This window comes from Pongo pygmaeus, chromosome 19, assembly GCF_028885625.2.
Source record: "Pongo pygmaeus isolate AG05252 chromosome 19, NHGRI_mPonPyg2-v2.0_pri, whole genome shotgun sequence".
Classification (NCBI taxonomy): domain Eukaryota; kingdom Metazoa; phylum Chordata; class Mammalia; order Primates; family Hominidae; genus Pongo; species Pongo pygmaeus.
Window position 1 is genome coordinate 99,695,671 of NC_072392.2, and position 14,095 is coordinate 99,709,765.

The 14,095-nt window shown below is 58.6% G+C and overlaps 1 protein-coding gene across 8 annotated transcripts in view; it reads left to right on the plus strand.

The window, feature by feature from the left end:
- Positions 1 to 325: 325 nt before the first annotated feature.
- The window catches only part of BAHCC1 (BAH domain and coiled-coil containing 1), a 75,658-nt gene continuing 61,888 nt past the window's right edge, over positions 326 to 14,095 (plus strand). For 5 of the 8 annotated variants that reach the window (XM_054457507.2, XM_054457509.2, XM_063656623.1 and 2 more), the window contains exons 1-2: positions 3,410 to 3,597; positions 7,465 to 7,848. In XM_054457507.2, coding sequence (XP_054313482.2) covers positions 7,671 to 7,848 — 178 coding nt within the window. In that variant the 5' untranslated portion in view covers positions 3,410 to 3,597; positions 7,465 to 7,670. Of the gene's footprint in view, positions 429 to 3,409; positions 3,598 to 6,655; positions 6,698 to 6,987; positions 7,253 to 7,464; positions 7,849 to 14,095 lie in introns of those variants that run through there. The other 3 variants (XM_063656622.1, XM_063656621.1, XM_054457508.2) reach the window with 3 other exon arrangements.

Sequence of the window (14,095 nt, forward strand, 5' to 3'; positions counted from 1 at the left end):
GGAAACTAGGGAGGTTTCCTCCAAGCAGATCGCCAGCCTGAGCTCCCGGCGGCCCAAGTCTTCCAGGGGAACTCGGGAGCTTATTTTGGTATTGCGGGAGCTGCCCAGCGGCCAGGCGCCTGTGCTGGGCAGCTGCCAGCCCCTCTCCGCCGCGTCCAGCAGACCCGTCTGCAGTTATTTGCTGTAACAACTGTTTTGAAACAGTATTGAAAAAAAAAAAAAAAAGCCCACTAGAATTTGTTTCAAGTGAACGCTGGGGGAGGAGGGGGCAGAAGTGGGGAGGAAGGAGGAGGGCAACGAGCTTCCGCACTGCCCTGGAAGGCGCACTCAACGCCTCGGGGCCTTTGCCCACGCGAGCAGCTTCTTTCGGGGACACGAAGGGACCAGCACTTGGGGGATTTGAAGCCAGTGCTCATCCTAGGAATCTGGTGAGGCTGAGCCAGAAGGGTCTAAACCAGCTTGAGGAGATAGAGGCCACGCACCCGCGAGCTACCCTCTGCCCTCCCACGTCCCTGGCAGTGGGCATTTCTCAAATGGTGATTGATGACTGGGGATGGGGGTGGGCAAGCCGAGGGCCCATCATTCAGGCTCCAGGACCCTCGAACAATCTGCCCACGGGGGAGGGGAGGCTGGTTTAGGGACTCTGAGGGGCCTTTCCAGCGGCTGTCCTTCCAACACACTCTGGAGGGGACCAGGCCTCCCAAGGGCTTGGGGCCTCCCGTTCCCCCACAGGGCGGTTTGAGGTGGAGCACCTGCCCTGACGCGGGGAGCTCAGAGCAACTTCTGGGACACCACAGGTGGCCACGGTGTTCTTTTTGTTGGATCCAAGATTTTTCTCATATACATATTTTCCTATATTAAAAAATTCAAATGAGGCTTTAAAAATTAACTTGAAAAAGGTTCCTGATCCGGAAACAGGCTCATTGAAGGCAGTGATGGGAACTCGGTTCCTTAGGAGAGTAGGAAACGCGCCGTCTGCGAGGGGCGCCCTGCGTGGACCCGGGGCCTCGGGGCGCGTCCACTTCCCCAAGCCAGGAGAGACTGGGCCCCACGGTGTTAGCCCCGCGCTCGGGCTCGCGCGCCGCTTCCAGCTCGCGCCTCGTCCATCCCCGGAGGGCTCCGCGGGTCCCCGGCGACCGGTCCCTGCCCAGGGTCCGGGAACCTTCCCCTCCCCTCCTTTCTCAAGTGCCATTTCTCCGGAGCCGGGCCCGCCGTCCTCGGTGTACGCGGGAAGCGGGCAGCCTCCGCCTGTACCCGCGGGGCCGGGACCCGGAGGCACCCGGTTCCCCGACACATTCGCTGGGGCCGCTGCTCGCTGCTCCAGCCTCCCGAGGCCACGGCAACAGCCCGGGGGTCGGCGCCACACACACACCCCCAGCCGGCGACCGCGCCCAGGGACCTAATTCAATCGCCCCCGGCCTAATGAATAGCCGCGCGCTAATCGGATCTCCGCGCGCTTCGGGGATTTACGCTTCCCGGCTCTCCCCCTAGGGCCACGCGGCCCACCAGACGTCGCTTCCGAAGGCGCCGGCCTGGGGCCTGGCCAAGGGCTCGGCCGCGGGGGGTCCCGGCCGCCGGAGCCGGGAGACGCCGGAGCCGGGACCCGGGCCCGCGCGACCGCCACTCCCGAGCCAGCAGGGGTGGGCCCCGCGCCTCGTCCTGCGCCCCCGGCCCGGCCCGGGGAGCCCCGGCGCTTACCTGCGAGCCCCGGACTCTCCGGAGCTCCCCTCCCGGCCGCGCCGCCCGAAGCGGGCGCCGGCGTAGGCCCCGACTCAGGCAGGCAGGAAATCCCGGAGTCCCCGCCCGCGGCCCGCAGCCCCCCACCCCAGGTCGGCGTGGCCCGCGGGGGGGAAGGCCGGCCGGGGCCGGCCGCCCGCTTCCCCTTTCTCTCCAGATTCCTTTGATCCGCGGGCTCTCCGCCGCACCTCGGCTCCCGGGCTGCCCCGGTCGGCCCGCGGGGATCCTGGAAACGGTCCCCAGCTTATCTCCTTTCATCAAGCGGCCTTGGGCCGCCTTGAAACCGCGGAGCCAGTAATTGCTTTTTTCAGGAGGCCCAGTGCGGACTGGACAACAGCCAATCAGCGCCTTGTTTACACTCGGTGATGGACAGTCCGCCGGCGGAGTGCCAACCAATCCCAGCAGTCCCGCGGGAGCGGGAGTGGGGGCGGGGAAACAGAGAGACAACAGGCTTTGAGTTTAACTCTTTCGTGTCCCTGCCGGAAGGAGACGGTGGAGAATTTCGAATGCGTGTGAATGTGTCAGTTGGCTGCTAGTTTAAATATCCTTTTTTCCCCCAGAGGGGGAGGCAGAGATTCACATGGAGAAAGAGGAGCAAAAATAAATGTATACATCGCCACTAAGACATCACCTCGACTCCCTGAGAATAAATAGCATTTGGGTGGGAAACCAAATTCTAACAGAAATATTTGTTTGCGGAATATTTTAGAAGTGGTTTGCATCTGATTACGATAAAAATTGTTCAGTGGCTTGCTTTAGTTGGAGTGAGGATTTAGCAGATATGCCGACAGGGAGCAGCATTGAGAAATACTATACATGGTTTACCACACCATACCCGCTTCCCCCATTATCAAACTGAAAATATTTTTTAAATCTAGGTGTAGATGAAGAAAGGGCAATCCTTGTCTTCTCAATAAGTCCCTGATTTTCACTTTAGTAGTTGCTCTGTTGCAAAGTGTGGCAGAGGGAGATAAAATTGAGAGCCAGTAATGTAGACGGCTGGAGACTCAGAACTCACTTCCCAGGGTCTGATTCCCAGGTCATGGGGAGGAGAGAGCCGGGCAGGCTATTCAAAGCTTTTGCTGCCCAAGCAGCGGGCGTGCGTGCATCCGCGAGCTCGGGTCCGGGCAGGCAGCAGCCTCAGAGCGGTAGATGGGCCAGGCAACCTGGGGATGCCTCTGGGCTTGGAGGTCTGGCCTACCTGCCACCTTGCCAGACAGATTCCAGGGAGAAAAAGCAGCTACTTTTAAGGGGTGGTGGTGTTTCTTCCCTTGGCCTTCTCTGCGGCAGAAGCCAAACGTTAGACCTGCTGGGGTAAACATATATGTGTGTGTGTGTCTGTGTCTGTGTCTACGCCTCCCCCTCCTCCGGGACACGCGCACTCGCTCGCTCCAGCTCCCTCTCCCGCCCTGCGCCACCACATTCCCATTCAGCAGCAATGATCTGCGCAGAGGAGCTGCGCAGTCGCCGGGCTTGAATTAGGCGCCATCGGGCTTGGTAGTAGCCCCGCTGCTTCCTGATTGGCAGCTCCCTGGCCCGGCGCCAGCCTATTGGGAGGCCTGTTTACGCCGAATGAGTGGCACGAGCTCCCGGCCGTGGAGGGCTGCGCGGCCAATCAGCGCGCTGGCTGTTCCGGGCTGAGTGGCACGAGCTTATTAGTATGCAGGGCCCGTGGCTCGCCGCGCCAGGCTGCAGGTTTGAGAGCCGCTCTGGATGGGCTCGCTAGAGTCGTTGTTGTGGAAGCGGTGCATTTACAGTGCAACAGTCAGCACATTGAAAATACCAATAGGAATACAAAACAAAGTCACATTTACTGATTTAATTGTATTGCATTCAGTTGTATCCAGGAAACAGCCTCCAGTAAGTAACTGAAATTGCTTTCATTTTTTTTGTTTTTGTATTTTTATTATTTTATTTTTTATTCTGGCTTTGGGGTTTTACATTTTTTTTAGCAAAAGAAATTCAGGGTTGTGATGTTAAGAAGTATATATCTTCCCTTTTAACAAAATCCGTTAAAATGTCGAGGTTTTTTTTTTTTCTTAAAAAATATGGACTATGAGCGATTTTTTTTCTCTGAAAAATCTTATCGATCGGCTTAAAATTTCCCCCGTAATGCATCCTTGCTTTGCTCTGAGCGCTTGTTGTCTCGATCGACACCCAGCATTAAAAATAAATACTCGAGACAGGACAGGGACCGCCAGGCTGCGTCTGGCGCTAGCCGCGCGGGTGGCACCGGGCGGACAGTCGGCGAAGTCCGGGCGCCGCCAGCGTGCGCCCAGTTCTGGGTGACCCACGAACGAACCCCAACTATTCGCTCCCCTACCCTGCTCCCCTCCCCGGAACAGTCCTGGGTTGACCCTGCCCGGTCGGTCCGCGGCGAGGGGAACCGGCCGGGTCGTGGTACCCATGGCCGCTGCCCTGAGGGGCCTTCCGGGCCGAAGCCAGGGGCCAGGGAGGGGAACGGTCATGGCGAGTTTTTCGGGCCTTCGTTCCCATTTCAGAATCTTTTTTTTCCGGAGAAGTGGGGGTGGAGGAGGGGGGCCGAGCGAGGCCGGCGCAGCGGGGCGTTTTCACCGCGCGCGTTCGGGACAGCGCGCGGGGCTAGGGTCACGGCCCGTGTGGCGGGGTCCGCGGGCTGGTTTTCTTCGGGCGCGGGGGTCAGGCGCGACCCCAGTTCTCATGACTCTCCCATGGAGCGGGTGCGGCTGTTTCGCAGGGAGCGGGTTCTGCGGCGACGGCCGAGCCACTCGCGCCCCAGGGCGCGCCTGGTCCCAGCCCGGCCTGCAGGCCCCACGGCGCCCGCGCTCCCGGAGACGGCGCCGGAGGGAGGCAGACGGGCCAGAGTCCTGGTCTCCGGCAGGTGGGCGAGGAGAGAGCGGGTTTTTAGATGCAAAAGCAGGAAACAAAGCAAACTTGTAGAAGCCCCAGATCCTGGAGCGCGCCAGCCACGCCTGGGGCCGCGGGAAGAGGGACCCGCGGCTCCGGGGTCACGCCCTGCCTTCCCGGGAAGGAGCCCTGTGCTCCCAGGTTCAGCTCCTCCCGAAATGCCCTCGTCAGCGATTCTCCGCCCGCCCGGGGCCCTCTGCCCGCCGCCACTTTTCGCTCCGTTTCTTCCCTTAGCTCAGCCCGACCTGGCGCTGTGGCGCCGTCCTCGCGGTCCTCCGGCGCGGCCTCTCCTGGAGCTGGGCTGGGGGTGGTCCCCGGGCCTCGGCACTCGGCGGGTGGCGGCGTCGCCGCTGCGGGACTGTGGGGCTCCCAGCCCGGGCCGTGTGGCCGCCCTTCCTCGCCCCGCTTCCTGGCCGCCTCAGGCTCCCCAGGCCCCCGAAGCCCGGTGCTGGCAGACGCGGAGGCGCGGCGCGGCCTCTCCCCGGGAGGAGAGAACACAAAGAAAAACTCTCTCCAATCCGGTCAGAGCCGTGGCGGCGCAGGCAGGCGACAGTAATCCACCTCCTGTTTGCTTAAAAAGTCGAGCAGGCTGGTGAGAAAGGAACAATCGGGCCTGCGATCCGCCCGCAGGGGGTGGGAGATTAAAATTGTTGCTTCGTAGCCGAGCCCGCGTCCCGAGAATCGCCGGCAGCTCGCGCTTTCTCAACTTTGAAATTTCTCATTGGAGAAAAAAAAAAAACACAAAACAAAAGCACAGCACACACGACTCTCCGGAGGCCGCCAGGAAGCCTGGCACCCCCGCGTGCGCAGCCCCCGGCCCCTCTCCGGCTCTCGGCGCCTTTGAAGCTGCAGGTTTCTGACCTCCCTCCCTTTCCTTCTTTCCCTTTGTCCCGCCCGGCGCCCTCCGGGGCTCGGGAGGCGCCGGCCGGGGCTGGGGGCCCCCACGTCCCTAGTCCAGCCCGGGCAGCCCCTCCCCTGACCCCGGCGCTCGCAGCCCCCTCGCCAGAGCACACTCCAGGCCCTGGCAGCCGGGCGCTCGCTTTGCAGGCCGGGCTCGGGGCTTGGGAGCCGAGCTATTTGTTAGACCCGGGGAGAGAGCTGGCGATCCCCAGAGGGAAGGGAGCCCCAAACGCCTTTGTATGTAGTTGCCAGACAAAGAGAACTCTTTGTGTAGATCCATTTATTTACAATGCAAAAGCTCTCCGAATAAATATTTAAAAAATTTATCAGCTGAGCAAATATGTATTCACTTAATACATTATGTTTTCGATTATAGATTAAATCAGACACAAAATAGTCTGCAAATAAGACGTTTTAGAACCCAGACCATAAAATATCGCAATTTAAAAAGGTATTCAGTAGATGGAAAACATCTTAATCGCTTTGTTGTCATGGTGGGATGGCTACAAAAACACAAGGTTTTCTGCAAAGTTCCTAATTAGGAATATCAAGCCTATCCATCTCCCTTTTGTTGGAGGTGATAAACATTAAAACAATACGTATTTAGAAGATGAGGAGTAATATGTGAAGTACGTCCAGGGAGCGCCTTCGGAGGGACGCCTGGGAGCACGGTGGTGCACGCAGCTTCTATCACTGGCTCCGACCCTCCGCACCCAGAGTCTGAAATTGTCCCCAATTTCGCCTGAGTGGATGCTCCGCGTTGGGTGGGGGTGGAAGAAAATGGAGGTGAGGGTCATTTTAGGTGGCCCTGCTGGAGGTCTGGGCAGGGTCTGCTGGCAGAAGGTTGTGCCAGGCCGGGCCCACCTTCCCCGGCTAGAGGGGCCGAGCTGGGCGACGCAGACCCCGTGTACCTAGGCCGCCCGGCCATGCAGAGACCGGCCTCTGCTCGCGGTCCCCGGCAGGCGCTGAAGGAAGAAATCCCAGGGCCGATTTGGGCCGTTGAAAGAGAGCATTCTGACTCTGAAAGCATCCCCCCCCACACACCCCCAAGCCCCCAGTCCGCAGAGGAAGATCCTGGGCGAATTTGATTGGGGGGCGGGGTAATTGTTACAGCCTGAACAGGAAGCTCCCGGCTCCGGGACAGCAGGCCGGGCACTGCGGCGTGGCGGCCCAGGTGATGCCAGTGGCGGTTGCGGGGCGCCCGGGGCTCTGAGGAGCCGGCCTGGGGTCCTAGCGCGATGCTGGGGGACGGGAGCTGGTCCCGCTGGGGCTGGGGAGGGGGGACCACGGTGGATTCAGAAGAATGGGCCGAAAGATGCAGGAGGGGGATGGGAGTGGGGAGAAAAGGAAGGTTATTAAAAAAAAAACTCTTGAGTTACAATCAATAAAATTACTCGCTTAATTAGCATGGTTATTCGGTTAAGCGGAATGCAGTAAAAGCTGGACCTCGGCATGAGGTGGGGAGAGGGAGAGAGCGAGTGTGGATTCCAGGCCTTTTCCTCCGAGACACCTTTGGGCAGCGGGGGAGGGGAGAGGGTGTGCGTGTGAGTGTGTGTGTGTGCGAGTGTGCGTGATGGCTTCGCAGATTTGGGTTTTTATCACCCAGCAGAGCCAGCAGCCTCTTCGCCGCGGCGCCCTAGCTGCAGGGACCCGCGGGGACGAGAACGGGAGGCGGCGAGCAGTGCGGCTGGGTTCCCCCGGCTGCCCCGGGCCAAGCGTGGCCGGGACGGTGCGTGCGCGCGCGGGGCCCCGGGTGCTGGGCTGCGCGCCGCGTGCGGCGGGGAGACACCGAGCGCCCCGGCCCCGCCACCCGGCCTGGCCGCCGCTCGCTCGGGCAGGCGGGGGTGGGGGTGGGGGGAGTGGGTGAGCGGGCGGGGCGGGGACCCCCGGGCGAGCCGAGCCCCCCAGTCACCCGTGTCTCCTCTGCTTTTGCCTCCACAGACCATGGACCCGCACAGCGGCCGCCTGCTCGGTGCGCGGCCGCCCGCCGAGAAGCCCAGTCCTCCCGCGTGCTGACCGGCCCCGCCGCCACCACCGCCTGTGACCCCGGACGCCGCCGCCTCTGCGCCGCCCGCGCGCCGAGCCGCCCCCGGGCCCCGGCCGCGCTGCTCCGAGGAAGCGGCGGCGGACCGGGGCCGGGGCCCGGCATGGATGGCCGGGACTTTGCGCCGCCGCCGCATCTGCTGTCGGAGCGCGGGAGCCTGGGCCACCGCAGCGCCGCCGCCGCCGCGCGCCTCGCCCCGGCTGGGCCCGCCGCGCAGCCCCCCGCACACTTCCAGCCGGGAAAGTACTTCCCGTCGCCGCTGCCCATGGCTTCGCACACAGGTCAGTGCTCGGCCGGGGCGGGCGCGGGACGGGAGCGTTCGAGAGCGGAACAGGGCGCCCACCCCTCCGCTCCCGGGAGCAGAGAAGCTTTGGTTTCATTTCCCGGCCCCGGCCGCGGTGGCTGCCTGGGCGCTGAGCGGGGCCGCGCGTCCCGCCAGCCCCCCAAGCTGCATCGCCGCGGTTTAGAGCGGCCCTTCCCTGGCCACCCTCCCCCGGGGGTCTCGGAGGGGCAGCCCCGGAGCCGGCTGAAATTAAAGCCTTTCCGCGCCTCGCCACCCTCCCCCGCCCCCTCCTGCAAATCTAAATTCCACGGAAACCTCTTTTCTGCATTCTGCATTCACCTCCTTAAGACGTTCCGGGGCTGGGACAACGAGGCGCTTTCTGCGGAAACAAAACGGCTGTTGTGGCTGGGGGAGGGGATCAGGGTACGCCGCGGCCTCGCGGATTAGAGTGGTGTGTGCGCCGGACGAGCGTTAATAAGGACTGCCGGTGTAAGACGAGCAAATCCTGTTTCTATATAAAGCCTTGAAGTGTCAGGGCGAGAATGGGTTTGCAGGGATGCATTTGCCTTAACGAGTGCCTCTGGTATCCCGCTAAAGCCGGACAAAGCGTGGCCGGAGTGCGGCCCAGCCTCTCAGCCTGCGGCCCTGGGAGGAGGGCAGCGCGGGCGCGGGCTGGGGGTGGCGCGGGGCGGCGCTCAGGATTTCGGTGCAGGCGAGAGTGCGGCGGATTTGCTCCAAGAGGAGAGTGAGGTGGATTTGCTCCAAGAGGAGAGCGTGGGGCGCCCGTGCTGGGCCTCGCAGGGACGGATCCTCTCGGGCCGTCCCCTCGGACTCCCTGCCCGAGAGGATCAGTCTTTGGCAGAGCGGGCCCAGGCCTCCGGGGCAGCCCTCTTCCCGGCGGCTTTGATATGAGTGTCGAGGGAGGTCAGGGAAGGGGCAGCTACCACGCCTGAAGCCTTGAAGGTCACCAGGCGGCGCGGGTAGATTCGGGGGAAGCGCGCAGAGCTGCGCTAGGGACCCGCCGGGTCATCCTGGTACATGGGTGGCTTTTGTTTACAGTTTGTTCTAAACATCAGAAATGTTTGTCGCTTTTTAAAAAAAATTGGCAGTAACAGTTATTATTGGTAGCTTGATGAACTGTGAATACTAATAAAATTATATCTGCTTTAATGGGATTACAATGAGCGTGTGGATTAAAACGGATGGCAGAGACGGGGCTAGAAGGGAAAACGTAGGAAGAAGGGAGGGCACTCAAAGAAAAACGTACATTTCCTAGAAAAAAACAAACTCGAAATTGCTTAATTGCTAACGGGCTTCCAGCATTTGCAGCGCCAGGAGATTGGAACGGGGGAGCCGCCCAGTGGAGGGGTCTCCCCAGCACTTCCCGGGTTGGCCCACACCCGCTTCCCTCCCTGCCTGGGCCTTTGGCGAGGCTGCCCTTTTCTCTCTGTTGCCCTTCCTTCTTTTTCTCCCTTTCTTTTTTCTCCTTTAGATTTATAACTGGAAAGAAAAGGAGAAAAAGCACTTGCCTGAGTGATGGGTGATTTAAAAATATCTCTTCCGCTGTCCCTGTGGTTATCAAGCTTGTCTTCCTCCCCCTGCATGGGAGCTGCTGCCCACCCGGCTCAGGTGCACGGGGCGCTGAGGCTGGGGCCACCCTGGCAGAAGGGACAGCTTGCCAGCCTCCCCACCAGCCCCTCTTCTGGTTGCAGGCTGGTGGCCCCTACTGGGGGTAGGGGGATTGTGTGCACCCCATCTCCACTGTGCTGTGCCCTCCAGCCTGGCAAGTAACAGCACGACAGAGACAGGGGCCCCTGACGCTGAGGCTTGCATGTTGGTGCACAGGCAGGCTGGGGCTGTCCCCTCCGGGATGCCAGGCCAAATTCCCCATCAGGTCAGGTCAGCACTCCCTCCCTGACCCCGTGCCCCAGCTCACGTCCTGGTCAGGTCCAGGCCAGCCGCATTCTCCCCCTTCTGCCCTTACTTCCAAGTCTAGGCAGCACCCGGGTAGGTGGGCGCCTGGTCGGGTGGCCTAGCCCTTTGTCTTGTTCATTCTAAGTTTGGCCACGTGGTTCTTGGCGTGTAGGCCCCGGAGGGCTGCGAGAAATGGCTCTGGGCTCTGGCCTGGCCTGTGTCCTCCCTGCTTCTTCTTGATCCCAGGCCCTCCCAGCCTCCCCAAGCGCAGGGTGCTCTAGAGGGCGCTGGAGGCCCCTCGGGGCTGCCTCTTCCAGGGTCTGAAGGGTCATGTGTCCCCTGTCCCTGGAGGCCCCATTTCCTCCCCCCTGCGGACCCAAGAGACCGCTTGTGCTCGGAGATGTTCAACCCATTTGTGATTGGCAACTTGGTCATGCAGACATCCAGCTAGAAGCATCTGTAGCTGAAGGAAAGCCTTTTGAAATTGCTAAGAGCCAGAATATTGTATTGGTTTTTAAAATTTAGCTGCACGTATTTTTTTTAAAAAAAGAATTATACCCCAGATCACTTTGCTTTGGTCTGTGTCTATATATGATCTAGTTTAGAGAGAAAAAAGTATAATTAAGTTAAACAATTTTTTTGCGTCTCGTGTGTGGACTTCCAAATGGCCGGTTTGGCTGCCTTGCTTCCCATTTTCCTGGATGGCCTCAGTCCGCAGGCCACAGCTGCAGCCAGCCCGCCCCTCCCTCTGCTGACTGCCCCTTGGAAAGGAAAATTGACCCGGATTCATCCTGCCTGTCTGGAGTAGAATCCAACCATCGGGGATGGAGGCCCTGGCCTCCATGAGGCTGCCTCTTTTTGCTGGGCTGCTCTTCCTGTGCCTGTCTGGCCTGGCACTGCCACCCTGGCTGGACTGAGGCTGTCCCTGCTGGCTGCCTGGGCTGCCTTTCCCCAACCCCACCCAACACTTTCAAAATGTCAGCCTGAGGGGCCCTGATGGGTGGGGACATGGGGCTCCCAGGCTTCTTCCATTGTTTTTCTAAAAATGAAAGTGCTGGGAGCTTTAGACTCGGGCTGTAGGGTTTTATGGTAAAGTGCTGTTCTAGTAACCTTGTCACCAAAAGGTGCAATTAAAATGTTTGGAATCATTATTTTTAGTTCAGTGTTAGATTTTGTCTCTAATACAGATGGTCCGGAGGCAAAGCTGTGAAATCTAGGGGGGAAAAAAGAGAAATCAACAAGAACCAACCCAAGATTTTTCATCAGTGCTACTGCCTGGAGCCACTGGGGCTGGCGCCTCTGCTGGGAGTGTGTGTGTGATCTGGAGGCAGCCCCGGCCTGGGGAGAGGCCCACATAGACAGCCCCCTGTCCTCCTGGCTTCTGGCTGGGCCCGCTCCTGTCCTGGTCTGTACGCCTCCCCTCTCCAGGGACCAGGGCTCCACCAAGGTGCTACTTTTCATCTTGGTTTCAATAATCTGCTCAGATTCCCCTCCCACCCCTTCTCTTGTCTTCTTTGGGGTGTAAATTGCTGGGGCCTGGGAAACCAGGTGCTCTGAGCCTGGGGTTGTTGTGGGAGAAAGGCGAAGGCTCCTTCTGGTGGGAGAACTGCAAACTACTTCTTTCCTGCTGAAAAAGTGCTTCCTACCGCCAGTCTCAAAAAAAAAAAAAAGAAAAAGAAAACACCAAAAAACACAACCAAAAAATACCCCCAACTCGGTAGAGGAAAAAAAAAAGATAATTTCCTAGTGTGAAAAGACCCTATCACAGGCTCCTCTCCCTCATCATGTGATATTTTTTTGTAAAGAAAAAAATACATTTTCTTAAATACCTCATTAACTCCATGACACGATGGAGCGTTTCTGCAACAGTTACCAACATTAAGTAGGTGTGAAAAGAGTTACTTTCCGAAGACGTCACCCGTCCTGCTCCATAAGTGACAGAGCTAGACATCAAAGTTGCCGCAAGCCCAAAGGAGCTACGGGAATCCGGGAATGTGGGGCCGCGTGGACCGGCGGCGGTGGCCCGCCACACCCGCCCTGCCGAAGCCCTGTTTGGAATGTGGGTTTCCCCCAGTGGGGCTCGTGCTGCCACCACGTCTGATTATCCCTGTACGGAGCCGCCGGGCTTTCTGTAGGAATATCCAGGTCACGTGAGTAATAAGGCAAATTAGTGAGCCAGGCAGAGAACGGCGTTGTGCAAATAGCACATCTCCCCTGGAAAACGCGCGTCCCCCCAAACGCTCCCCGGTTATTCTTAGAAATCTTCCCTCATCTCCCTGTGAGACAGGGTTCAACAGCCCCCACAGACAGGACAAAATGCATAGGAGGCTGTTAGAATAACATGGATGAGGCTAAAAATACCCCTCAGAAACACACATAAAAAAGCCAAATCCAACAACAGAACGAGCTAAAAATATTCCAGGCTTTGGCAAAGAGCACAGAGTTAAATAAATTATACAAGAGCCATTCATGGGAGCAAGTTGACTTTCTCTCTTACGGGAACTTGGTTCAAGCTAATAAAAATAATAATTTACTAGCCACTGAGCTTTGCATGAGTTTAAATTTAATTGGTGGGGCTTCTGGCGTTTGTCACTTCTTGGCGATTAGTGGTCTTGCCCTGGCCTGGGCCAGAGTGGGGAGGGGATGCTGAGGCTGGGGCTCCTGGCAGCAGGGACATTTTCCCCTGAGGAGCAGGGCCTGGGTGCAAGGGCAGATTACCCAGGAGGCTGGAGGAGGATGGAGACTATTGGGGGTTCCATCCAGGAAGGCAGAAAAAGAACTGGCAAGGCACGGCTATTTTAATTTGATAAATGATTGTACACCTTTAAGAGTGTTTTAACAATCAGGATACACTCCAGCAAGTTGATAGGATGTTCGCTGTCAACTTACATATGTCATCAGAGCTGGCTGTGAGCATAAATAATGTGTGAGCGCTTGGGACAGCTGCAGTCTCTCCTGGAGGCTGAGGCGTGGCAGGTAGCACCTCTGTCCCCTGGCGGGCACCTTTGTTCTCCTTCTCTCTCTGTGTCTGGAGGCAGGGGCTAGAGGAGAACAGTCGTGGGGAATCACTGAATGCTGCTTTCATCCTGGGTGGTTTGGTTGGGGTCCCTCCTCTCTGGGGACTTTTTAGGTCTCCCCACCAAAATAAGAGTCCCCAGAACTACTTGATCAGAAAAACCACTGTGGATATGATCTGAGGCTAGGATAGTAGCATTGTCTGGTGTGTTTTCTCTCTGTTTTTGTTTTGTTTTTGTTTTTTGAGACAGTCTGGCTCTGTCTCCCAGGCTGGAGTGCAGTGGCACGATCTCGGCTCACTGCCTCACTGCAACCTCTGCCTCCCTGGTTCAAGCCATTCTCGTGCCTCAGTCTCCCAAGTAGCTGGGATTACAGGCATGTACCATCACGCCCTAATTTTTTTGTATTTTTAGTAGAGACGGGGTTTCACCATGTTTCCCATGCTGGTCTTGAACTCCTCAGCTCAAGCAATCTGCCCACCTCGGCCTCCCAAAGTGCTAGGATTACAGGTGTGAGCCACCGTGCCTGGCCTCTGGTGTCTTTTGAGGCAGCAGATGTTTATATATAGCCACTTCCCAGGAGTTTTAAACATCCACCCTGGGGTTGGAGTAAAGGTAACTCCTTTTACTCCCTCCTCTTCCTTGGCTGTTTCTTAACTCAATCTCCCCCCCGGCCCCCCCCCCCGTGCCCCCCCAAATCCTGGCAGGACCTTCTAACTCCCAAAGGACTACATTTCCCAGAATACCCTGATCTAGCTCCAGGGTCTGAGCCCGAGACTGTCCATGTCCCTGGGCTGGGAATTCCCAAGCACAGATAGAATTCAGCCAGTGCCGCTGGGAATAAGTACTTTCCTGGTGGAAGAAAGCCTTGCTCTCTCGTGCCCCCCTGCCCTTCCTTCTGGAAGAGGCTTCTGGGCCCCCGGGTCTGGCTTCCTCCCTACCATAAATACCTGAATATAGGCCTATAACAAATGGGACCTGTCCTCTGTCCTCTGCCCTCTGGATCCTGTGAGGCAGCTACTGTGATTGTCATGGCCAAAGCCCCACCGGAGAGTCTCCCCCGACCCCCTGAGCTCAGTACATGGCACATGCCCTCTTTTGGAGTGGCCTGGTTGCCCAGCAGCTGCTGTGGAAGCGATACAGGGACTCCTCCTGGGTAGCAGCGGGGCCAGCCTCTGCCTAGGGAGTCCTTCGAGAAAATACCTCCCAGCCTTTGGGGTGCCCCCTTGCCCTCCTGACACCCTCAAACAACAGAAGCTGCCTCCCTTCTTGATGGGTCCATCCTGAATGACAGGTTTCCAAAAAGAAGCCCTCCCT